Source organism: Notothenia rossii (genome assembly GCF_949606895.1).
Source record: "Notothenia rossii genome assembly, chromosome: 5".
Classification (NCBI taxonomy): Eukaryota; Metazoa; Chordata; class Actinopteri; order Perciformes; family Nototheniidae; genus Notothenia; species Notothenia rossii.
This window is the reverse complement of record NC_136903.1, coordinates 57,621,716-57,648,922: the sequence shown is the minus strand read 5'-3', so window position 1 is coordinate 57,648,922 and position 27,207 is coordinate 57,621,716. Positions and strand designations below refer to the sequence as shown.

At 39.7% G+C, this 27,207-nt stretch overlaps 1 protein-coding gene across 6 annotated transcripts in view; it reads left to right on the top strand.

The window, feature by feature from the left end:
* Nucleotides 1–27,207, top strand: part of LOC307039311 (uncharacterized protein) — a 794,762-nt gene that overhangs the window by 765,593 nt on the left and 1,962 nt on the right. The window contains exons 1-8 of one of the 6 annotated variants that reach the window (XM_079681223.1): nucleotides 19,069–19,114; nucleotides 24,301–24,418; nucleotides 24,522–25,040; nucleotides 25,185–25,551; nucleotides 25,794–25,980; nucleotides 26,079–26,339; nucleotides 26,492–26,663; nucleotides 26,881–27,029. In XM_079681223.1, the coding sequence (XP_079537349.1) occupies nucleotides 25,821–25,980; nucleotides 26,079–26,339; nucleotides 26,492–26,663; nucleotides 26,881–27,029 (742 nt within the window). In that variant the 5' untranslated portion in view covers nucleotides 19,069–19,114; nucleotides 24,301–24,418; nucleotides 24,522–25,040; nucleotides 25,185–25,551; nucleotides 25,794–25,820. Of the gene's footprint in view, nucleotides 1–19,068; nucleotides 19,115–19,382; nucleotides 19,402–24,300; nucleotides 24,419–24,521; nucleotides 25,041–25,184; nucleotides 25,552–25,793; nucleotides 25,981–26,078; nucleotides 26,340–26,491; nucleotides 26,664–26,880; nucleotides 27,030–27,207 lie in introns of those variants that run through there. The other 5 variants (XM_079681222.1, XM_079681224.1, XM_079681221.1 and 2 more) reach the window with 5 other exon arrangements.

Sequence of the window (27,207 nt, the reverse complement as noted above, 5' to 3'; positions counted from 1 at the left end):
TGTCTGACTGTGGTTCACTGAACCTGTTCACTGTGAAATGTAAGCTCTCCAGGTTGGCTTTTTCCATTGCCATATTATTTGAGCCCTCAAGGCTTGCTTTACAAAAATCTATTTTGTTTGCTTGGACGCTCCAAAAAGAAGCCATTGTACAACTCCAGATATGGAAAGAAGATCACATTAAGAGGTATATGTCTACAATGCAAAAATAAATCACTGTTTATTTTCCAATTGTATGTTCATATCAAAGCAAGGGACTTCATGAGAAAGCAGTAGCCTACCGTGCCAAAAAAAAAAAGAAAAACGATTTAAAAAGAACTTTATTAAAACCAATTCTCTAAAATACAATACACATGCCCCTATTACGAATAATGGAACATTTTATTTGTGAAAGGGCCTGTACCAACCCTCAAAAGGTTACTAAAATACATGTCTGAGCTTAGTAGGAACTCATTAGACATACAGTATTGTAGGGGACTGAGCCCTGTCAGAGCTGAAGTGGAACAGTAAAGGAATGAACACCCTAAGTCAGTGGTTCCCAAACTTTTTCAGTCAGGCCCCCCTTGGGTAATTGGAAATATTTTCGGGACCCCCCAACCCGGTTCCCATCTATATTGGTAGGATTAATTGTATATTGTTGTAAAAACATTACATTTTCTCTACTAATAATAATAAAATACAAAAATCCAACTATAAATTGTATATTTTATTATGGATTGCACATGAACAAAAGTGCTTGTAATAGATACTGTGAATTAATTTGGCCTAATTAAAACTAGCAGGCCTTCTTCCCAGAGTAGTAGATTTTTGAATTCAAATTTCTTTAAGGAAAATATATTTATGAACTACTATTTCTACTGCAGGTTGCAAACAATCACATCACTTTACCGTTCCTATTACACAATGCCTATCAATGACTTGTGTGTGCTTGCTTTCCCTCGCAGATCTTCTCAAACTGGGGCTGTTGTTTTGAGACTGCCACTCTCAGTTCATTCTCAATGTTCAGCTTTGATCTGTATTTCGTTTTGATGGCAGCAAGAAAAGCCTATCTCACACAAGTAGGATGTTGCAAAAGTTGCCCACAGCTCTCTGACCAATGAGATATTTTCGAGCAGTGTTTGTTTACAATTGAATAATAATAATATTAATAATAATAATAATAATAGTTCATTTGACTTATATAGCACACTTTAAAAACAACGTCATGTCAAGGTGCTTCACAAAGCTAAAAGGAGAAAATAATAAAATAAAAAAATCTTCCCGCGCCCCCCCTGTAGTACCTCCACGACCCACCAGGGGTCGCACCCCACAGTTTGAAAGCCACTGCCCTAAGTTAAACATATTGCCATATTACAGGAAATGGCCTTCAGTGTTGCACAAATTGAAATTGTGACTAGCGGATAGCACTAAACCAAAAGTTAAATGATCACCAGGGATTACAATTCATTTAGAGATACATCAAATGTCATGGAAATCTCTCCAATAAAGTATTTGCCAACAAATGGCATGGAATGTAAAACATTTGTGTGATTTCATACAAATGAACTCACAAAGGTCATTATGATTCATCCTCTGAGCAACATGAACGGCTGTAAAAAGATTATTGGTAATCTATGCTTAGTCATTGAGATGTATTGATCGTATGTGTTTTGATCGTAGTGATGGACCAACCCAACGAACCCAAAGAACTTCATTGCCAGAGACAACCCTTCGAAGAATTAAAACTAGAAGAGTAAGATAAGATAAGATGTACTTTATTAATCCCAAGTAGAGTACAAAGAAAATGAGGCAGAACAAATAAAGAGACAGATGGAATATGAGCGATGAAGAAGTAAATATAATAAAAAATCTATGAAAGAAAAGGAAGAGGGACAGAAAAGAGTAGTGAAAGAAAGAGCTGCATACAGAGTCAGAGTAGACTAGTGCTGCTCATTCAAAAAACACAGAGTGGGGTGCATCATCAAATATTAACCATAATACTTAATGGTGGAAATAAAAAAAATGACACACACACACACACACACACACACACACACACACACACACACACACACACACACACACACACACACACACACACACACACACACACACACACACACACACACACACACACACACACACACACACACACACACACACACACACACACACACACACACACACACACACACACACACACACACACACACACACACACACACACACACACGGCACTGCTTCAATGACTGACATTGTGATCGACAAACACTATCTACTCTTCCTCCCTCCTCGATGTTCTTCCTTCTACTTAACTAATCTGGTTTTGAGTTGTAAATCCAGATCAAATCAGACTTGCAGCTTTTCGTTTTCGAAACCACATAAGAGATATTTTTTTAGCCAAACTTGACTTAGGTTTAACAGTTTGCCATAGTGCCATAGAAATAAGATTGAAAAGCCTTTGGCGATAGTAATATTGTAAACGTCCAGGCTATTGGTCCTGAGCTAACCAACAAATTGAGTTTCCAAACCCACAGTTCCTCCCAAAATTATATCGGAACAGAATAAATAAACAAGATCAATGCTTAATATCTGTTTGCGGGGAATAGGTAAATGCTAAACAAGGGATAAAGATATGTTGTGATGGACCAGTGGCGGTTCTACGGGGTGGCATGGGGTGGCAGCTGCCACCTCAGAAAAATGCCTTGCCACCCCAGTTGGCAGCTTTGTTTTGAAAGAAAAGTTGTGGCTCATCGGACATTTTTTTTTTATTTTTTTTTTTTATTTAACCTTTATTTAACCAGATAAAAAGCATTGAGATAAAATCTCATTTACAATGCTGACCTGGCAAATTTATTTTATAAGAGAAAATCTCTAATGTCCGAGTGCAAGTAAATGCAACACAAGACGTGAGCCTTGTAACCCCTCCACCGGCCCTGGCGCGAGCCTGGAAATAAGATTGGCGGCGATTTCATTTGAACGGGGGGACAGCGCAAAACGAGAAGCATTTCGGATCCAAGTAGACGGAAGGAATGAGGTGTTTGCGGTCTACAATGACAGAGAAGAATCTGTCAAGTTTGGCTGTAAGGTAAGGCAAGGCAAGTTTATTTATATAGCACTTTTCTGTATGCGACAATTCAAAGTGCTTTACAAAACAAATTAAAATACTTTTTAGGATAAATACAGTAAAAACACATATATAATGGCATTTTACAACAGGCTTTACAAAGCAAAGATAATAAAATAATAAAAATAAACACCACAGGTATACAATACGTTTAAAAAGGCATAGGCCTACTGTAGTGTGAATATGAGCATCTCAATTAAAAGCAGCCAAAGAGATATGTTTTTAGTCTCGATTTAAAAATAGTAAGCGTTTCTGCGGACGTGCATGATTTGGGTAGTTTGTTCCAGAGTGTCGGGGCATAATAGCTAATGCTGTCTCTCCATTTTTTGTTTTCACTCTCGGAACCGATAGCAGAACCGTCCCAGAAGACCTGAGGCACCTTGATGGCTGGTAATTATGTAGGAGTTCAACTATATACTTTGGTCCTAAACCATGTAATGATTTAAAAACTAGCAATAGTAGCTACTTTAAAATCACTTCTTTGGCCGACTGGAAGCAAATGTAAAGACTTCAGAACCGGACTGATGTGATCCACTCTTTTAGTGTTAGTGAGGACAGCAGCGTTCTGAATCAGCTGCAGCTTTCTGATGGATTTTTTTGTCAGCCCTGTGAATACACTATTGCAGTAGTCGAGTCTACTAAAGATAAAAGTATGGACAAGCTTTTCTAAGTCCTGTTGTGACATTAGTTTTTTAATCCTCGATATGTTCTTCAGGCTGTACTCAGCATTGAATCAAAACGCACCATAGCTTTAAATCTTAATAAGTTTGTGAGGCATTTTGCTGAACAAGATGGTAATCGCCTCATTCAGCTGTAATAGGAATGCCAACTTGATGCTCTGCTCACGGATGACTCGATGAGCATAATAAACTGTTAAGATGATGAACTTACGTGTGTCAATATCTTTTTTTCTTTGTGGGGGTCTGCTCCCAAAAAACAGTTTTAAGTCCAGAGAAAGTCAAATAAGACGGTGTGTAAAACTACACTGCCCAGCCAAACAAAAGTAACCACTTTGATTTAACTAGCCAAGTAGGTAAGGGCTTTCCACTGGATAACAACTGCAGCGATGTATATGTTTTAGCTGAATACACGTTTTTTAACCCTAACTGATGCAGTTAGTCACTTCTTTAATGTTTGTTCTTTCTGATGTAAAGTCAAGTTTGTAACTGTTTGCAATGAAGTTGTGGGGCTCTGAACTGTTCCTTTGAATCTTTTGATATAATTACTTGTCTTTCAAATATCATTAACTCCTCCAAAAAAAATAGTTTATTTAATAATAACACTGAATATGTGAATCATAACAGTGATTGACAGCTGATAGGAAGTATAATGATTGTTAATAATATCATATTCATACAGACACACATCGATGAGACAGTTAATTAACGTACTTATTGCAGCAGTCTGCATAGATTTGGTACCCATGCTGGTCTAAGAGTGAGACAAACTCATTCAGTTAAAATTCATTAAATTACGCCTGCCACCTTATATTTAAGGCTTTACTGATGTGCCACAATAGTGTCACCAAATGTTATTTAGTTAAAATATTAATATTGTGGCTTTCCAAGTTAACATTAATTGATATGACTGCGATTAAATCAGCATATACTTCTGCCAGGGGATGCCACCACTGAAATTCTCCTGCCACCCTCTTGCCACCCCATGAATATTTTTCTAGATCCACCCCTGTGATGGACAAATGCAGAATGAATCATAACTAGATATATTCACGTAAACATACACAATTATTTGGTACACAGACTAATTTGTACTGAATTTTCATTGATTAAGTATTTCACTGAATCTTTGCCAACCTGTAGGTTATGTGTTGGCCTAGGTGCCACCACTACTTCCACTGACTGGGTTAAACAACAAACAATATAGGATAATCCATTAACCGTAGTGTTAGATTACAATCACCAGCTACTTTGTCCTACTACTACTACTTGTCCGGCAGTGGCTCAGTAAGTAGGGGCTTGGACTGTGAGCTGTAGGGTCCCTGGTTCAAGTCCCCAACGGGACCTGAGTGTGGACTGGTACTTGGAGAGGTCCCAGTTCAAGGGCCGCGGTGCCCTTGAGCAAGGCACCGGACATCCCCCTTCGCCCATTGCTCCCCGGGCGCTGTGCAATAGCTGACCACTGCTCCTAATACTAGGATGGGTTAAATGCAGAGAACACATTTCACTGGGTGTGCTGTGTTCTCAGCATGTGTGACCATTAAAGAGGGTTTCATCCCTCCAATTCTATTTCTACATGGAGCCTGAGCTTCAGACATGGAGGCTAATCTGAGGGTGCTGGCATCACAAAGGAAAAGCTCGGGACCCAGGCATGCACCACCATTATGTTTTGTATCATCCTAATCCAGGTCAACACCAATAAAGCTGCCTTCAAATTGATACGCAATTTGGTCGTTGCTCACCGCAAGGTTGGACGTAGACTCTTTCGGTGAAAACAGCCTCTTAAATTGTGTTTCTCTGGTAACCTAACCTGCTAGATTGCATCGCTTTATTCCATTCTCATCTGACTGGTTGTGCGTTGAAAGATCAGGGGTAAACAAAGTCAAAGTTGAAATAATAAGAGCTATGTGCGCATCGTTTGGAGACATATTAGAGCGATGACCAACGCTCAGCACTACGGCCTAATCGGGCAGATTTAGTTAACAAGCTTAATGGGGACCCCTAATTTAAAGAAATAAGTGGCGCCCTAAAACAGGATGTTGATCTTATATCTGCACCATTGCAGATATTCCCAAAGTTAATGTGTCCTTGATGCTTCACATTACTGTTGAGTACTCACAAAAGTATAAAATGTAATATTTGTATGGGTCAAATCTTGGATGTGAAGGAGAAAGTTTCCATTTACCATGTTGCTGTTATCATTCATGTAGGTAAAAAAAAAAAAAGGTACAATGACATTTAAAACATTTACCTGAACTGTATGGTTTTGTACATGACAAAGACGACATTTATTATTAACTGGCTTTTATTTCATTTAAAAACACAATGGAAATCTTTAAGGCCAGAGATTATAGAAAAGAGAATCAGAAGATAGACAAAACTGAGTTGTAATATAATACAAAGAATAAGAAAGGGAATAAATGGATACTGGTATAGCCCAATGAGGGTTAGAGAGAGGGGGAAGAAATGTAAAGGGTCAAAGGTTCCCACAGAAGGAGAAAGAATTAGGAGGCAGAGAAACAGGTGTAAAGAGAATATAAGGGATGTTAGATATAAATTAGTATCTCTCTCCAACCATAAACTTACCACCTTTGCTATAATATTTCCTCATCTTCTGTTTTCTCCTCCCTTTGGTCTGATCACCTTTCCTCTCATCCATATCTATTGTGGGGGAAACTTCTGAAGCAATCGGAGTCAGGACTCAGAGAGACACGAGGAGAGCTCGAGCTTTGATGGCAAACACTGATGGTTTATTTGGAGCTTCGGCCGGAAAACTCACAAGACATGTCACGGGCCACAATCTGAGCACACGGTGGAATTGCCACAATCAATTCTGAAGAACTCTACCCCAGACCCATGTATTTAGCTAGTTCAGAGAGAATTGTGCATAACAAGATAGAAAGATAACACCTCTATCCATGGGCGTAGGAAGCATCCTGAATGTGGGGGGACATTTTTAACATGGCGTGTGGGGGTCCCCCCCATGAAAAAAAAAATATATTTCCTGTATTCTGGTGCATTTTAACACGTGGTTTGATACTTTTATGTGGCTATACTAGCATGAGGAAAATGATGGGTACATTTTGTAATTTCATCCAGTAGTAAAGAAAGGAAACATATTTGATTATTAATTCAGAGCCATCTTTGAATTAATTAAAAGCTATTTAAATGCCCATTTATATACAACAATAAATATGTGTGAGTGCATTGAGAGATATTGTTGTGGAGAGTCATTTATATATAAATCCCAAAAAACATTTGTGAATTCTTCTGTGAGCATTTATTAATATTGAGACTGATCTGACTCCATACAGATGTTAAGTTCACCTAGGAATGGTATCATTGACTTAAATGTTCAAATAAATGTTGCTCTTCAGTCTATATTGGTCATATGATGCCCCTTGACTGAAATGTGTCCCGTTCAATATCCTCACTGATTTCCTTAGAATTCTGGGATGAGAGTCCACATCACAATTTACTCTAAACTGTAATTTCCCTTTCATCACTCACCTCAGCAAAGGACCTCTCGCCACTGTCCCTGTGTTCTGCCTCTAACTCACTCTCAAGCGCCTAGATGTCAAGAGGTGGGGAAGTGATCATTATTTATTGAGCAGTATACTCTTTCACATTGAATCATAACAAGTCATACTGAATGTAAATGCAACTGACTCTAAAGTAAGTCCCAGTCTGTGACATTGGACATTTTGAAGACTCAAAGTCCCAAGCAGTAGGTAGAATATTAGCTAGTCTATGTAATGTGCACAGAAAATAAATAGTTAACTGAATACTGGGATGGAAATTGCCTATAAGCACTCAGTAAAATGTAAACACACACAAAAAGCATCTGAATGATAAGAAGTATAATTAAAACATGATGCACATTACCATTTTGAGTGAGAGTACCTAAATTAAAGAACTCAGAAAATAATCTCTTATCAAACTGAGGCTCCAGTAAAACACTGACTGCGTCTACTCTCTACATGGACATCATGGTGTTTACATGAGCACAGAGAGATCGGGTTATTCATGTTCCCTGTTTACATGATAAATACTAGTAACCTGGCATTTCGATGCCTTTTCTCATCTAAACTATTCAGTATGTGTATCTCTCTATCATGACATAAAGACGAAACTCCTCTCAAGAAGTGAGACGCTTTTGCCGCCGCCGCCATCACTGTTAACTGATTAACTGCTACCAGCTGAAGACTTACTTTCCTCTTCTTTTAAAAATGTGTTCTCATGTCCATCTTGTCTGGGGGAGAAAACATATCAAACCAAGAGATCGTCAGCTTTGATTTTCGCTGTATTAACCATTTCCTGAACATTTGGTGTGTGTGCCTTACCTCTGCTACCAGCATCGCTTCATACAAAAGATCTGAGCTGTCCAACAATGATCTATGGCAACACTCCTTGAACATGCGCACGCTATGGGAGAATCTGCCTTGGTACAAAGTAGCAGTGAAAACATGGTACGGAGTTTCATTGATTTGGGCATTCTCTCAATAAGCAAGTGGAATGGATTTGATAGTGAAGCACTGACACAGTGCTCTTGTCCCACCCTCATATAATGGCTGCGACACCCATGCCTCTATCAGCTGACGCCAACAGGCAGGAACAGGGAGACAAATCACTGAGAGCACAGCAGCCAAGGTTACAGGTGCGTGTGCTCAGTCAGGACAGTATGAACTGATAAACTGGGTCAAAGTTATGGGCCTTGGAAAATATTTCCCCAATATCTATCATAAAACCTCGGTGTTCCTTCCTTTCACTTCTGTTTTTCTCATCTAATTTTTGTTTTGTTTTCCTTTTAATGTACACCTTCCCTCTGATTTGTTTACTCCACCTTCTCTTTGTCCATCTTACCAGTGCTTGAATTGGAATAAAAAAGGTGCCAGTAATCTAAATCAGCAAATGTTTCAAGTCAATTTATTTATACAGCCCAAAGACAAGTATTTGGCTCAAAGTCATATAGTATATCCTATAATGCTGGTGGGTTTGTCTCTTTACTGTATATTTTAGAAAGGCTCACTGTACTTAAACAAAATGACTCAGGGTGCATCTGAGATTAGAGGGGGTGCAGTGGTAAAGTGCTATTTTTATAAGTGGGGAGTGGACCTGAAACCCTCTAGGGGGGTCCGGGGGCATGCTCCCCCGGGAAGATTTATTTTTAAATATTGAAGTTAGATGCATCAATCTGGTGCACTTTGAGAGCAAAATGAAAATATATATGGATACCTCTCAACATCCATATTGAAACAACTGTAAACAGATTTACTTTTTCTTTATGGATATAAAAGAAAGTAAAGCCTGACTCCTACTGGCAGCTGGTTAAATGACTCCTCATCCCTGAGTACACTCACCATCTTTCAGCAGGAAAGGAGAGAGGGAATCGTTTTCCAGGTGACAACCGCTGTCTTTTCGCACTATTATTAAGCCACGCTAACATTTTCGAAATGCTAACGTTATGTGATGTCTTTTCTGCTCTAGTCTATCGCTGCAGCGTGTCATAGGTACGCTGGGCATATTTTTTGTCATGCGTCAATCAGGGCCGGACTGGGACAATAAGTCAAGACGGGAATTATACACCCAGCCAGACCACTACCAGTTTTTTGTGCCGTTTTTCTGGATTTATTCGTCAATATTTATAGCGTTGCTGCCCATAGTGATAGCCCTCTAGTTTACTACCCAAAAATAAAACATATGGAGATGAGTTACTATTTTTTTTTTAAATGGCAAATCTATATAGGAACCTGTCCATGTGAACATATTTTAAGTGGGGGTGGACCTCAAATCCTATAGGGGGGTCCGGGGGCATGCTCGCCCGGTAAGATTAAATGTTGGACTTAAATACATCAATCTGGTGCATTTTGAGGGGGAAATAAAGAGACTACACCCAAATGAAACAGAACTGTATACATTTAAATAATCATAAAATCATAAATACATGGCCATAACCAATAACATACCATATCCAATATGAAAACACATTGAAACTTGTTTATTTGTTTTTGGTTCATTTATAGTTGTGAGTGTGTCTGTGCTCCTGAATCAGCCTCTCCTGTCTCCCTCCTCTCCTCTTTGAGGCAGCAGCAAAGATTAGTTTTAGCTCTCAACAAGTTTATCCTACCTTTTTTCACCTAGTTATCATTTTATTTTTATTATTCATGCATATTTTACTAATCACTACCCCCTCAAATGGAAATATATGTTTACATAAATGGTGACCGAACCGTTTGAGACCCACTGAGATAACTGAGACAAAGTTAACTATCTAAACACTCAGAATAATTTACCTCACCTGAGCTGTAGTTATCAGCCTCTCAGTCTGACAGGAGAGGACTCTCCCTGCACCTTGTTGTTGAAACAGCTCCTTATATATCGGTTAGCGCAGCTAGCTAGCACCAGATGCTAACAACAATACACGTAACCGGTGCGCACGCTTTCTTGCTCGCTCGCGCCACACATACACTAACACACACCCTCCCGAGCTTGAATGACACACAGAGACCAATCGAAGGCTTTAGTATGATCTGTATGAAAGTGCCCATGTCGGCAGGCCACATCATGTAGACAGCCAGTCACCCTCTGTGAGGCAGAGTCAGACCCACATTTGCGCAGCGTTGCGTTCACAACACATACGTGTACAAAAAGAAATCCTCAGGCCAGCAGGCCACTTAACAGGCCAGGCCATCGGGAAACCTCTCTGTCCTCCTGATGGCCAGTCCGGGCCGTCTTGATGTGCCGCCGGCGGCTGAGTACCGGCATTTTACTGAATACCGGTACTCAGTAAGAAGTGCTGGTACCACATGGGTACAAATCAGAAGTGCCGGTACTGCGTACCGGTGAGTATCGGGCCATTTCAAGCACTGCATGTTACCTAATGTTGGCGCTTTACACCAATCTCTTCTCAGCTCCTTTTCTTCTTCTTCCCTCCACTCCTTTCAATCTTTCTTCCCTTCACTCGTCTCCTCTGTTCTCTAACAACTTCCTCCCTTGCCTTATTCTCTCGTCTTCTCTCATCCCACTCCATCCTATTTCCTCCTCAGAAAATGTTCTCCCACAGGAGGCGGCGGGAGCTAATCCCAAAAAGCTGTTTTGAAAGGCGGCAGAGACGCAGCATCCCTCCCTTTCACAACAGACAAACACCCACTAACCTAGCACCATGGGTGTTTCTGTTAAGAACTCAGGCACTTAGGAGGTAGGACCCAATTGCACGACCCGGGAGACAGAGGTAAAGTATTGGTAAAATACTTTATTTTTCCAAGATATAGCGAAAATTAACAACAAAAAATGGTCGCTATCAAATCTCTACTGAGATGACAAAAATGAGAACAAAAGGGAAAACGCTCAAAGCATTGACCATTTCAATAGACAAAAACGAACTGACAAGGAACACTGGGAGACTGGGGAATTTAAACACAGGGTAACAAGACACAGGTGGGAACAATCAGGGGCGGGGCTGACACTGATGAGCACAGGAGACACAGAAGGGGTGACAGGTGAAAACAATCAGGAAATTAGACACACCAGGGAAACTCACAACAGACAGGAAAACACAGGGAAAGAGACCAGACAATACACAGGGAGGAAAACATGACAAGGAGAACAGCAAAACACCCACTACCAGACACACAAAACTAAAAACGTGACACAACACAAGAATCGTGACAGTTTCTCAATGTCGAGAAATAATAACTGCATAATTTCAGCCGGAGGGAGGGAAAGCAGCGCTGCGGAACAGCAGAGTGGCGAGTGAGAGCTGTCATCTTCCCTTTACAAGCTTCAAACATGTATTTACCATGTGATTTTGGAAATAAAAGTTTCATATTCTGAAAGCCAACACTTTGTTTATTTAAAATAAAAAATAAAAAACCGAACCCCGAAAAACTATTTTTTTCTGCAAATCCACGTTTATTTTGAAATGAGCCATTGCGACTTCTGACTGATTTCGATAGAGCGGGTCACATATGTGTAATTCATGGCACAATTCAAACAGGATCGAAAGATAATTTCTCTCTCGCCATTAAATATTTTTTTTCAAAATAAGGTTCCATGGTGGTCCACCGGAAAGGGAGGGACTTCGGCTCTCTATACTGACCAACATCCCACCCCTCCTATGACCTCCTGTGTGTGTGTGTGTTTGCCTGTATCTGTATTCAGAGCCAGTAAGCAACAGACTTTCACAATAATAATAGGAATTAAATAAATTAAATAACGATTAAATAATTGTTGCCGTTAATAATGAATGAGTTAAGCTAGGTAACTAGCTTACATTTTCTCTAACGCTAACATTAGCTATAGCCTAGCCTTTCTAATTTACCTTCATTCCCTTCAGGGTACAGGACATCATGTTTCCTCATAATCAACTCATTATCATCCTCACTGATAAGCAAGGGTTACAGATTGATTTTAAGGAACATATTTGAAGGAAAGTATTTCTTTCACAAATTTAAACTGATCTGTTCGTTAAGTCATGTGGAAATAGAACGCTTGGTTTCTCCTCGAACAACCACACTCATTTCAGTGTAGAGCATCAGATTAGATAAACGGATGAAAGCTATAAGGGAAGAACTGTACAAAATACTTAAATAAAGGAATAAAAGGAATTGAGCTGTGCAAAAAGTTATCTTTTGTCTTTCAGCCTATTTAGTTCAGGCAGAACTTGAATCAAAGACAAAAAAAACAAAGAACTTGACAGTAACGGCACACAGGCAAATAAAACGCTCATAAAACTCTCCGGCTTTGTATAATTATCATCACCCTCTCCCCTGACCAGAGTCATTGCAGATTTGTGTGTGTATGCGTGTGTGTTACTGTTTGCTGTGGAAGTACTTTGGGGATCCCCACTATGAAAATCCGGACGTAGCCCTGAGTGGGCAGAGGAAGCTCACTCAAGCCTGCAGCTATAATGAGGCCTTGTAATAAACAGATAACACTGTTTGATTCTGCTCTGCTCCTTCATCTCAACTCCTAAAGCTCCCTCTTTTTATTTTTAATTGCACCACACGATTTGGAATAACTGATCCTTTTCTTCAAAAAAAGAAAAGCAAAACATCTCCCACGGCGGCTGAGAACAAAGCAAAAACAGGCTTCAGGCTTTCGTTTCATGTTTTAATAAACTCATAAAGAGAAATATTTAGAGTCAAACAACAGGGAGACATATTGCCTCCCAGTGTAGGAAAATCTCCTCAGCATGTAATTGTTAAATGAGTTCTAAATAAGGTGGCAATGAAATGTAAAATAACTGGCTGGTATTGGGGATGGCTCAGGCAAATTAAAGAATAACTAATGAAGATAATTGGTTAGGACAGGAGGAAGAGGAGAAAAAAAAGTCTAGCTTAGTCTCCAAAAAGCTGTTTGTTTCCCATACAACATAATTACATTGTCAAATACTTTCCAAGCTAGGGTATTTTTGCCGGAAATTATCTTTAGAAAAAGACTGAAGACAGGAATTCATGAATGCAAGGTGGTTTATTGCAACAACAGAAAAAAAAAATTGGGTCAACATAACTTTTTAATATAGTCCTGGAAAGTCTGTATGTGGAGTAAAGTATACTTGTTGGAATCAGAATGGGCAACACAGGTTGCCATGTCAGACTATCAATAAGTAAAATTGTAATTCAAATACGTCAATGAACACTTAAAAAAGGTTTTCGAGCTATACTCCATCCAATTCAGTGGCGGTTCTAAGTGCGCTAGAATTTGAAAGCACACAACCGGAAAAAATCTGCCACTTCCTTCAGACTTCCTTACAAAGCCCCTCCTCCAACACACACAAACGCGCACATGACCAATGAGGGCACGAGATAAGTTTGTGCACAGATGGAAGGCTGACAGGCAGGTAGGCCATCCAGTTATTTTAGCCGGGCCGGCTAAAATGATTGGTTGTGCTTTTTACAGCACCACGGCTTCCACAGATTAATTTTTTTAATGTATTTATTGTCAAAGCATTTAATGTATTCATTTATATCTGGATGTTAAAGAGCAACTTGCAGGGTTTTTATTTTACTACATTTATGCTTAACCTTGCCTGAAAATTACAATTAAAACGGTTAATGCAGGATTTGATATGTTTTACAAGACATAAGGGCAAGAATTCAGAGGGAAAGGAGACATTTTGAGCTCTGCTACTAAAAACTGGGTTTTTTTAACGTCATACGTCAAACGCGTCATATTACGTCACATGGGGGAGCAACTTTCTCAGACTCCTTCTCTGCCCAATCCGCGGTAGTAGTTTGTAGTTGGTTTGAGCGGTTGTGATTTAGTGAGCTGGTATTTTTTCGGTAATTTTACATTGCATTTCACCATTTGTAATCATAGTGAGCTTGTGTTTGTGCAGGTTGCACAAACTCAAGCCTGTCAGGGCATCGAGTCCACAGAGCTAGCGTTCGTTCCTGGCTGCGTTGTGCATCCACCGCATCTATGGCATCCACCTCCCTGCAGCACATACTCCGTCTCCACAGCTTTATCAAGAAAAACCGTATTACATCTCTCTCCTCCACTCACCTGCTGCAATCAGCTGTGCACCCTCCCCGACTACACACCTGCTTTCCATCAAGCCATTTACAACGGCATATCAACTGAGGCTCCACAGCCTTTCTCCGCCAGATCGTCAAGTATCAGCCGTATCTCGCGTCTCCCCTCCGGTCAGCACCGTAGTGTGGAGTTGCATTAGGTAACGCGATATACGGCTGATACTTGCGCATTAGTTTCTGTTATGGATCAGTATCAACAGTCCTAACAGTAACGTTACTATATTATCAATAGGCTACTACTTTAGTTATAGCCTGATATATGATTGCTAACTTTACAATGTTGTGATGTGACTGACGTTACCTAACATGCTAACACCGGTCACTCACCAAGACAGCTGCTCTGTTCTCCACTGGTTCTCCACACACCAAAGCTCAATTTCTCTCTGATGGCCGTTATTTTTTCTAATCCTTGGCTGCTCCTGGTCTCTTGGACGCCTAGCAGGCTCATAATTATAATCCTATGCATTCAAATATATATTTTCAACCTCTTCTGTGTCAAAACTAGCATTGTGATCCATGTTTATTCATACGTTAGACCGGCCGCTCTCCCCCTTGTTTCCCCCATGTTACGTCACACGCGGGAGGTCACGTGCGGAGGCTTTTTTATGCGGAAGTGAAAATGTCTTACTAAAACGATGCCAGATGTCACTGTAGTGTATATTTCTGTATATTTTTGGGAAAATCTAGTGTATTCATCATTTTCCTACACATTTATTCACTGGTGTCTCTAACCTGCAAGTTACTCTTTAAGAGCATTCCATGGAATATAACTTTAACTAATGTTTCTGAAGTGAATTACCTACCCTACCTTTAAGAGAGCTAAAGGTGACCTGTGCAGCAACACATTTCAATAAATATTTGTCAAGCCGCTAGATTGAGCTAGATTGTGCTGCTGTAATGTAATATGTATGCAAGGAGAATAAAACATACTATGTGGTCCAGCTTGAGTTTCATCTGCCTCATGATCACTGCCTCTGTCCCTCTTTCTGACACTTCATCTTTATTCCTCACATACATTTCTTCTTCTTCACTAATGTCTTCATCTCCTCCTGGCTTTCTCCTGCTCTGACCGTCCTGGTCTCGTCAGTGTAGCTACTCTCTCTTCCTTTTCCTCTTTCTGTTCGTCCTGATCACTTCTCAGATATGTATTTTTTGTTGTTAACTCACTCCAGCTACTCTGGCCCAACCCAGTCTCACGGATTAATTTCGTGTTACAGTCACGAAATTAATCTATTAATTCATGTTCACTGTTAACTGTGTTCGTTATTCTCCCGTCCAGGAGAGAAGCTTTAAAATAGGAGACTAAATGGAGTCTCTGTGAAAGTTCAATTGGGTACTTTAATTAAAAAAGGCGCGGGTTGGTCACAAGCATGATATTGTTCAGTCAGACAAACAGCTGTGATCCGCTCCTCGTTAGGGAAGAGAAGAGCCTCGATCTCTCCTCCGGTGCTGTTATATATCCTCTGCTGGCTCCTCCCTGTGAGCCGGCTCACCTCATCTCCAATGTCCGTTGTTGCATTTAAACAGAGGATTGGTTCTTTTCACATTCAATATATGCTTAACACGCCTTTTCTCCTCATATTCTCTTTCATCACTTTTCATTTAACACATTCTAAACGCTGTAATCAATACTCTAAAAAATACTTCTCGGCTCGTTTGGTTTCCGGTCATTCCGGATGTTGTCACATGCTCCTCTCGTCTGTAAACAATAATGTATTCAAATAAACTGTACCTTCATTTAATATTCAGCATGGTAGTATCTCGACATCTATAGTTGTAGTGTTAAATCAGTAGGCTTCGGTTTGCACCACTCCATATCATTTCGCTACTAAATTCACCTCTTCAGGAAATCGTATATTAGCCACATGCTAAATGCTAACCGTAGATGAAGGATTTTCAGAATAAAAGCTTAACTGCTTGTGCACAAGAATGTCTGGTTTTTCAGTATAAAAGAGCATTAAAACTGACGGCATGTTTAAACTACATTTCCCGATTAAAACATTGATTTTAATTTCTAACATCACCAACACGATCTCCCCATTTTTTTTGTGTCACACAGAACGATTTTAAAAGCAATGTAAATAATAACAAATTAGAAGGAAAAAAAGATTTAAAAAACATAGATTTCAGTATTCTGACACAGAATGATTTTGAAGCAATGTATTTTCTATTGGTAGTAGCCTATGTTTCGTGCCTGCACAAAATAATAACAAATTAGAAGGAAACAAATATTAAAAAAATACAGATTTCAGTATTCTGAGGCTCTGAGCCCCATTTATTTTCCTCGTTGACAGCAAAAAAAGTCAGACATTATAAAATTTAAAATAAAAACAATAATCGTGGCTTGATGTACAGTAAGAAAATGTTTTTATGAACCACACAGCTTCTGGTCTTCTAAGACCCGAACGGACTAAAAGACGTGGCCGTGCAGGCACGAAAAATACTACCAATAGAAATACATTGCTTTTAAAATCGTTCTGTGTGACACGAAAAAAAATGGGAAAATCGTGATGGTGAACACGAATCAATAGATTAAATTAATGTTTTGACTATTAAACTAAATGCCGTGAGACTGGGTTGTCTGGCCTTCAAGAGTCTACTTGTGAAAAGCACTGGTACAAATGCTTGTATAACTTTACACGTTAGGGCCATGTAGCTAATAAGTAGCAGATAATAAATATAAAATCAGAAAGTATTTATGAAACACACACAGGCAGCTGTGTTTAAAACCAGTTTGACGGTAAAGGATGTATCCTGGTTTCATTTATCAGCCTCATTGCTGTGATGTGTGAGAGTAATTTATGTGGATGTAATAGTACCGCATAGTTTAGCAAATAACAGTGATCGATCTCCCAGCTAGCGCTGTCTGTGTAGTATTTTGTAACGTAACGTCCGTCTGTTAAACGCTATCGATTAAAACGTAAGCGATGTATTCATATTTTATTTCAAGCTCTCGTCCTTAGTAAAAACAAAACTAGTGGAAGGGGAAATGCTCCAAGGGGAAGCTGATCCCCCCTCAGGTGCTGGGACAGCTTGGTCTCTCTGCAGCTGTGTGAGCCGCGGTCTGTGAACGCTGCTCCACAGTTTAATGCAGGGTCGTAGCTGCGTTTTTAACGGGCCTAAGATGATATTTAAAATGATTAACTTTTAAGTAATGCAAGGCAAGGCAGATTTATTTATATAGCACCTTTCAACACAAGGCAATTCAAAATGCTTTACAAAAAATGAAAGACATTAAGAAAATGGCATTTAAAATCAGTCATTAAAAAGCAAAGATAATAAAATAAACATTAAAGAGCTTACGAAATGCTTTTAGCACCTGTTAGTGGGCTTAGTATATGACAGAGGTTGCATTTGTATTGTGAAATGTGCCATTTGTTTTTTTTATTATTGATGTATTTTTTAATAAATCACGATTATAACAGCATACAAATGTTGTCAGTTAGTAACGATCGTTCGTAGCACTGGAAACAACAACTTCGTTCATTTCCGGCGGTGACGTCATGAGTAGAACACAGCTGAGCAGAACACAGCTGAGTCACCATTGTTTAAATGCCTTGAAGCGGCAAATATTAAAACAAAGGATGCACAACAACAAAACGCGAAGAATAATCGGCAAGCGATGTGTGGTATGGGGATGTGGGGCCGTCTCCAAATCTGGCTATGGGAAGTTTTTGTGGCCAAAACATTATCAAATGTCGCGTATATGGTAGGGTGACCAGACGTCCCCGTTTTCCGGGGACAGTCCCCGTTTGTATTGGCCTGTCCCCGGTTGAAACTGTCCCCGGAAATGTCCCCGTTTTTTAATATACGTTAAAAACACATAGCAAGGTGAAAAAAAACGTTTCATGTCAGGAAACACTGGGTAAACAGACTGTGGTCAAGTCAGCCCCCACTTCGGAAAACACAGTCAAGCCAGCCCACACGTTGTATTGCGGTGCGCGAATATCCTGACCTATGCATTACGGTAGAGGCCTGTAAAAACTGCTTTCCAAATAAAAGCGTTTACTCGGTCAATAACAAATATAACTAAATAACATACCAAAAATATTCATATATACTGGAGCTTAAATTAAGAAATATGTACTATATAATGTGATCGATAATAAATTAAAACAAACTACGTATAACTACCACATTGTAACTGAGTGAATGTAAAATGTAAGGATACAGTTATGAAGACATATCGCAATAAAAAACGGTCAAATAATCAAAGACTTATTTCACTCCAGGGTGATTGCAGGACACCCCATCTAGTCACTCAGAGAGAATCAGGACAATCTGATGTACAGTTTCAAAATAAAAGACCTTTCAAGTCTCATATATGAGCTAGTCCTTCTGTTTGTATCCAACAGTTAAAATGTTCGAATTACATTGAACCAGAATTGTCCCCCTTTTTTCTTTAACAGTGAAGAAAATTGGTTATGTTAATGATATATTGACGGCAAAACTCAAAATGTCCCCGGTTTTAATTTAGAAAATCTGGTCACCTTAGTATATGGACCAAACAAGTGCGTCGTACGAGGGCGGACTTTGCTGGTCCAGGTAACCCGGGGTCGATGAAACCTACAATTTGTGGGCAGCACTTTGAAAGATCGTGTTTCGACCAGTCAACAATGCTCGCTAAGGAAATTGGATTAAAAAAGAATTTCAAACTGAACAAAGATGCTGTTCCAACAATACTGCCAAGACCCCAAATGCAAGCACAAGCCACCATGCCGATTCCTACACGTCCCCCGATGCAGAGTCCTCCACTAAAGAGACGGCGAAATGCATTCGCCAAAAGGGAGAGAGCGAAGGTAAGCCGCGCTACTTGCTTTAAGCATAAAGCCTGAATCAAAATGACATGTCAAATCTCACACATTTATGAGTTGATGAAGTCATGATGCCATATAGGATTGCATGCACTTTGCCCAAAGCATTTATAGTAAAAGTATACCTCATCCTAAAACCGCTTCAAATTATGAAAAATGTCAATATTGTTACATAGGTATTGGAAACTTTGTTCAATGAAGCCACTGACAGAACTGAGGATAGCGACAATCTATTGGACATCCACACTGGGGAGAAAGCTGTGTCTACACCAGTAAGTATACAGAACGGACTGTGTAAAAATACAATTTGTATCTTCATCACATGTATGTACATAATTCATATATTTAATTGTTTGATTTTATATAATTTCTCTCTCAATCAATTCAACCACATGTTGTATTATGAATTTTATTAGATATTATATTATGTATAAACTTGTGTTACCTTATTTACTAACGGTATCTCCGTAGTAAAACTGTAGTTTCAGGTTTCTGACTTGGCTTGTTGTCAGCCGGTGACTAGCTGCCCAGACATTTCGAGGGGAAAAAGCATGAAAACGGAGCTTCGGGTGCCGTGGGAAGAACCTCCGTGTATTCGCGTTCTTCACAGTAATCAGTTACATTGACACTGTATTGGATAGGCCTACAGACCAGCGCCATATAGATATAATACAGACTACGGGGCTATTGATAGGTTGTCAATCTTATGTTTTTGAAAGTAGGCTAATAGAGAGGCGAAGTCCCTCCCCTTCCGGGAGCCTCCATGGGACCCCGGAAGCGGAAAATTATACATTGAATTCAATGGAGAGAGAAAACGTATCTTTTGATCCCGTTTGAATTGTGCCACGAATGACACATATGATGTTTGTAAATTTAAAAGAACATTTTGCAAAAAAAATTAAAATGTGTCGTAAAACTGTGAAGTAACACATTTTTTTGTGTTAAGCCGCTCAGTGAACTACATGTCTCTGGTCCCGCACAATACGCGTCACCAACACAAAGATGGCCGTCACGTTGGCACATTTCACCTCATTCTTTTAGAATGAGAATAAAAGTATAAAACGAGGTGAAAATCACTACAAGTCTGGGCACGTTGAGAGCTGTACATACACAAAAGGGGAGTTAGTCGGTTCTGTAAGAGCCAGCATGCGGGACCGGCTTTACAAGGTTTCGGTGAGTAATATGAGTGCAATGTTAACAGGTTAATGTCAGTCAATAAGGAGGAGAATGAAGAAGATGATGAACCACAGACCCGGCATATAATGACTGCAGTGTGCAGAGCTGTGTTAATTTATGTTACTGTTATCAATAGCATTAGTTGACTGAGAAAACCGTCAAGAAAAAAAGTTTAGCGATGTTACGAGTCGACAAGCATAATATGAACCACGGCTGTGATTGACAACCTGGACAGCCAGTCAGAAGCTAGAATGCCAACCTAGAGAGCCAATCAGAACCTAGAACGGGTGTACTGTATACGGGTGTGTATGCTGTGGATAACATTAGTGTTCACAAGAACAAGGTACACTCCCGTGTTTTGTTTTAGTTGCTCTTCAGATTGAAGCGGCCAGTTTTATATCGACTATATGTGTGATCTCCTTTTTACATCTCGTTGTGTCATTTGAGTTTATTTGCTGTGTGTAGATTCAAGGATTTTGGTTATCTTGTCAATTTGTTTGGTTATCTAGGCACAGCTGTGTGTGACTCCCTCTGGTACACTGGTATGTGTTTTCCTAATGTAGAGAGCATTGATTCATTCATAAACTACACACTGAGTCTAGATCCTGATCAAAAATTCTTTTTTTGTTGATCAAATGTTTTTCAAAAATGTAATACACATTAAAAAAAATTCAATGTACAATCACAACCAATACAACACAAATTACAAAAAATTCAGAAAAAAAAAACAATAACAACAATCAGACAAGAGGACAAAACTATGGAAAAATAAACCCTCCCACCCCCAGATCTGGACCATCCTTGTATTGCTCATTCAATCTATTATAGCATGTTAACAAACATGGTACTTACTTTATTTGTACAGATCTACATGGGAGAGGATGGCGCGATGCAGAGCGCTGTCTGTGGTTGTGCACGGAGGATGTACAAATGCAGCCACGCTGCAGCATTGGCAATATTTGCCATGTGGCAGATCAGCTCCACAGAAGTTGAGTGCCAGTGGAGGAAGCCTGGCACTTCAAAAGTAGTCCAGCCGGTGTCTCAACTCTACCAACAGCAAGAGGAGACATACAACCCACTGGCCAGAGACATCGCCACTGAGGAAGTAGACTGGTTCAGGTCTGCACTGAGGGGCGCAGCGTGGCATGGCATGGCTTTTGTCACCTGAGCCGGAGCTGCAGCCTCAACATCAGGCCATTTTCAACGTGCCGGAGCTGGTGAAGGAGCCTGGGGGTCGGGGGCTTGAGGCAATTCTTGCCTCAATGCGACTGAGCAGAGACCATTAAGCTGCCATCCAGACAGCCACCGTAGGACAGCAGACAAATCCTCAGTGGCAGTTACACAGGCAGGGCAGGTTGACAGGCAGCAATTTTGGTGCTGTGCTGAGGTCGGGACTTTCATCCACTCCATGCGCGTCCCTCATGAAGAGGGTGCTTGGGGGGTACAATTTAGACGGAGTCATGGCTGTCAACTGGGGAGTTGTAAACGAGGTGTGTTTGGCCAGTGTGTTTGGCCTTTTAAGTGTGACACATATGTAGTGATAAATGCTTCACCTGACCACTGTTCCTAAATAAAAAAAGTTTTCTGCATCGTCAGTCATTTTTTCCAAATAATTACCAATATTTCACAAATTCTTCATGTCAACTTAAGAGCACAGCTCTATGTTGAGTGTCAGCTTTGCTTGGTTCATCTTACTGGGGGGCAGCTACATGGATGTCGGTGCAGTCCACAATCATTTTGCAGTTGAAGGCAGAATGAATTTATTATTGACTCAGAATGAAGCACAGCTTCATGTCATACAGTACATTGACTTTATTTGTAATTGTGTAAAAACATATGAGCATTGATTAGCAAGCAGGACCTGCAGGAACAGAGAATGGTGATGGATGGAGCTGGGAAGAGACAAGAATAAAGAAAACAGATCAACTTTATTATCGGATATTAAAAATTCAATTTCAAAACAAGTTGCCGCTCCTACAGTTTTCTAGTATGTAAAGATGATTTCACATGACCTATGCAAAATATCACACTCAATACATGTGTCTCTCTGGGGGGTGCATTGTGCCTTTGATGTATATAAATAATATACCATAACCAAATACTATTACGTACAGTGGAAATCAGGTTGCCAGAGCAGGTCAGTCCAGTGTGCATGTTCCTCAGGGTCTCAGCAGTTACAGGTGAGGTAAAGAAAATAAAAGAGAAAAAGGTCAGTAACAACACTTTAAAGTAACAACACTGAATAATTATCTATTTTAATAATTTTCTCTCAGTAATCACTCAACTACTGTCTTTCCAACAAACAGATTGACTCACCCTCACTGTCATCACAATGACACATGTCCAGAAGAATGTCATGCAAAGCTCCCTGCCTGCCTGCCTTCCTTCGACTCTCCCTGAACTGCTTCCTTAGCACCCGGTGGAGGGCGCAGTAGGCTACTCTTCAAATGTTTCACGAAATACTTACCATGATGACTAATCTTACTGTTTAACATTTTGGTGTACTTCATGTAATAAAATAATAACTTCATGGTAAGGCTACTAAAAATGACAAGGCTAAGTAATGTAATGCTAACTAACGTGCTCACTACTAGCTAGGTAGCTAACTTGACTATGTTCCATCCACAACATGTATATTACCTATGATATTACCTGATATGTCTGATCCAGCGACTCCTGGTCCTTTCATAAGACGGGAAGCGATAGAACGAGCAAGTGGTATGATCACTTTTGTGATTACAACATGGTACAAAGCACACAGGCATCTTATAAAAGTTAATTTATTGGAGCAATCTCTTATATTTATTGGAGGGAATAAATCAGTTATGAAATCTTCTTCTTCGCTTTAATTACGATTCGCAACCACTTGGAGCATTATCGCCTGTGACATCACATGCGCGATCCAGAATGGGATTTGGGATTTGTAGTCTTTGTAGTCGCGTATTTTTCATAGTCTTATATTTCAACAGTTTTACGACAAAATGTGACTTTTTTGACATGGAAATGATTGTTTAAGATTGACAAACATCATATGTGTAGTTCGTGGCACAATTCAAACGGGATCAAAAGATACGTTTTCTCTCTCCATTGAATTCAATGTATAATTTTTCGCTTCCGGGGTCCCATGGACCGGAAGTACATGGGCGTGACTTCGCCTCTCTATTCATTAACTGAAGGGGCTGGGCCGGGAGAGGGCGAGGCCTGCGTCAGAGGTCCACTCATCAGACAAGCTCCCTGAGAAAACCGTCATGAAAAAGTTTACCAATGTTACGACTAGCATAATTTGCCCACGGCTGTGATTGACAACCTGGACAGCCAGTTAGAAGCCAGAATGCCAACCTAGAGAGCCAATCAGAACCTAGAACGGGCTGCAGGGCTGGCCAGAATATTATATTGTGCATAAAGTTAGATCCGTTAGGATAGTCATATGCTCATGATATTCCAAGTTAAATTATATAATATTATCATTTTAAATAATAATATTAAATAATAAGGACAGAGATTTGTGGCCAATTCACTATTGCATTTATTTTATAGGTCTGAATTAGACAAGCAGTTCCTTTCCGAATGTTGATATTGATATAATATTGGTAATTTAATTGATTGCTGATGTTCTTCTTATGCAGTTGACCCTGAGGAAAGTGAGACAGCTGCAGTTGTGGCTTGACTCTGGGGAATCTAGCCATAACAGTATATTAGCATGGATGTATAATTTATCTGTAGGCTACAAGGGTGGTCCGCACGCGTGGGCCGGTGCGTCTGAACGTCCCGGGCTGAATTTGTGTCCCAGTCCGCCCATGCTTTCGTATCTCTCTTCATACCTTCGCACCCCGCCTTGGCCATCACATTTTACACACACACAGACTCCAAAACCCACAACCCCTTGCGGTTGCTACTCTTGAAGTGACAGGCCAAGCCTGTAACACTTTCAATACAATTTTAAGCTAGTTTAAAAAATGTGTTTGTAAAGTTGTGCTGTGTTTTGTACATTTCAGAATGAAATTGATGTGCAAACGGACCCCCCTCCACGAATACACCACAAGTCCATGCAGGCACGACCACGTTTCAGGTCAGCTGGACAGCAAGTTCGAATCCATGTTGGTTGTTCCAAAGGTCAGTATCATAATATTTAAATATTGATATGTAAGATACAAATACACATACATGTAACATGCGTGTATATATCATTATATAATATTATATATAATATTTTCAGGAATTGAAGTCAAACCAACTGGGTGTACTGTTGGGACACAAACACATGATGACACAAGTACTGTGGATGCTGGGATTCAGTGCAACCTGCAGCTAAACCTCCCTGAAAGGGACATAATTGATGAGGAAAAAGAGCTTGAGGCCGACAATAGCCAACATGAAGAGGATAATCAAAATGATCATCTTTATAGCCCATCAGACGTGGAATCTGATTCGTCAACTGATGAGTATTGTCTTGTCATGTTTTTTAAATGTTGCTACATTATCATTATGCAGGGTCGGATCCAGCCATTTATTGCAGACTTGATCATTTTACTCTTTGTCCATTTCACAGGGACAGTGACAACCAGGACGACAATGATCCTCTTAGGAGTAAGCTTCTACTTGTGTTCATGTCTTCCCTGATGTCACTATTCACCCATTGTCCGATGTGTAAAGAGAACTCGCCAGGTCGCCTTCGGAGAACAATGGGCACATTTGTGGAAATCGATCAAAACTGCAAACATTGTGGTTTTCAAAGGTAATATTTTTAAATGATGACCATGCGAAATATGTATTCGAGAATGATATTTGTGGCCATGATTGACAGGTGGTCCTATTCATGAGATACTCATACAGGTTGTATAGTATGATAGAAAATTGAATGAATATATTTTTCTCACAGGTCATGGCAGAATCAACCTTTAATTGATAAAACTCCTGCTTGAAATCTGCTGTTGTCAGCAGCAATTCTTTTTGCGGGTAAATCACCAACAAAAGTGCTGAGGGTACTGAAATCCATCAACTGCTACACCATCACAACAAGGACATTTCTGAATCATCAGAAGAAATTCCTTCAACCTGCAATCAAGACAGTCTGGACCAAGAATCGGAACAACATTGTGCAAAAACTGAAGGAGACGAACAAACACAAAGAACTGGTGTTAGGAGGGGATGGACGCTGTGATAGCCCTGGTCACTGTGCCAAGTATGGATCCTATACCATACAAGACCTCACAATAAACAAGGTGTTGGATGTTCAATTAGTTCAGGTCAGTATTAGTGAATGTATCCTATTTTATGAATAGCCTCCTCCAAATACTTTATATCCAAACACATCTGAGAATATTTTCTATCGAACCCAAGACAATATAATTTCAGGAGTGTTTTTTTTTGGCCGATGCAATTCAAGCTCAAAGCATTAACCATGTTCACAAATATGACCGCTGAAAATCAAATGCTCTATGATAGCCATCTTTATAAAATATTATGTGTGTTCTGAATGTATTTCCAGAGTAATGAAGTCCCTTCAAGTGTCCACATGGAAAAAGAGGGGCTTGTGCGATGTGTCCAGTTCTTGAAGAGTGAAAACCTCGTCATGAAGACAATTGTGACAGACAGACACACACAGATCAACAAATGGCTGAAGGAAAACCAAGAACATGTGGACCATCGGTTCGACGTTTGGCACCTTGCAAAAAGTAGGTTAATTTTTTTAACTATAGTAGAATTATAATTCTCCAATTCACTCCAATTTTAAAAAAAAATTAAAAAAAATACTGAACTTTCTATTTTATAGACCTAAAAAAAAAACTGGTAAAGCTTGCAAAGGACAAGCAATGTACCGATATTGGGGAATGGATACAATCCATTCAGAACCATTTGTATTGGTGTGCCGTATCAACTCCGGATGGAAATGGAGAAATGATTGCTGAAAAATGGCTGTCCCTCAACAACCACATTATAAACATTCACACCAAACATGGCAGAGTGTTAGAGAAATGTGCCCATGGTCGGCTGCCTGCAGCTCAGAACCGCAAAAAAAAATGGCTCAAAGCAGGTAATAATATTTTCTACGACAATGGACCACTCATCAAATGTTGTGTAGGAATGTTTTTGTGTCTTCAGTAAAGAAAAATGATATGCAATGAAGAACTAATATTTTTTCTATTATCGTATATCCTATATCCTTTTTTGATGGTGTATTTTCAGATTCAGTGCCAGCACTAAAGCTGAATAAAGTTGTCAGCCAGAAAGCTTTTGTCAGAGATGTCAAGAAGATGTCACCTTCACAGCAAACCTACGGGGTGGAAGTATACCACAGTATAGTCAACCAGTTTGCCCCAAAGATGTATGCATACTCGTACACTGGCATATATTGCAGGTAAATTATAATATGAATCTCATCAGAAAATACTAGAGACTTCAACTTTATTTGCTTATTTATCTATTTGCCAAGTTCTTCTTTTTTGGGGGTTTCCCCTCTCCTGTAGTGAGATCTATGGGTTTGTGTGCATGTAAATGGCCTGCAAATGCTAAAATCCCTATGAAATCTCTCTCTCTCTTTCTCTCTCTATACAATAAATGTATTTATTTTGTAGGTTGATCCTAGCAGCACTGCACTACAATGAGAACTCTGGCAGGAAGCATGCCAAAACCAGGACAGGACAACTCCAATACACTGTGAAATTCCCCAAAGCAAAGAAAGGTGGTCATGTAGTAAGACGTGTGAATACAGCAGCTACATATGGTAAGAAAGTGAAAGTGAGAGAATGATAACATTAATTATACCGTTTTACCAAATTAATGAAAAACATTCAATCTCGGACAACATTATTGTGTAAATATAGAAAATTGAGCTATGTGAGAATGGAGTGTACAGTTTCAACTACAATGATTAATTATGCAAAGTGCCTCAGGTTATGCTA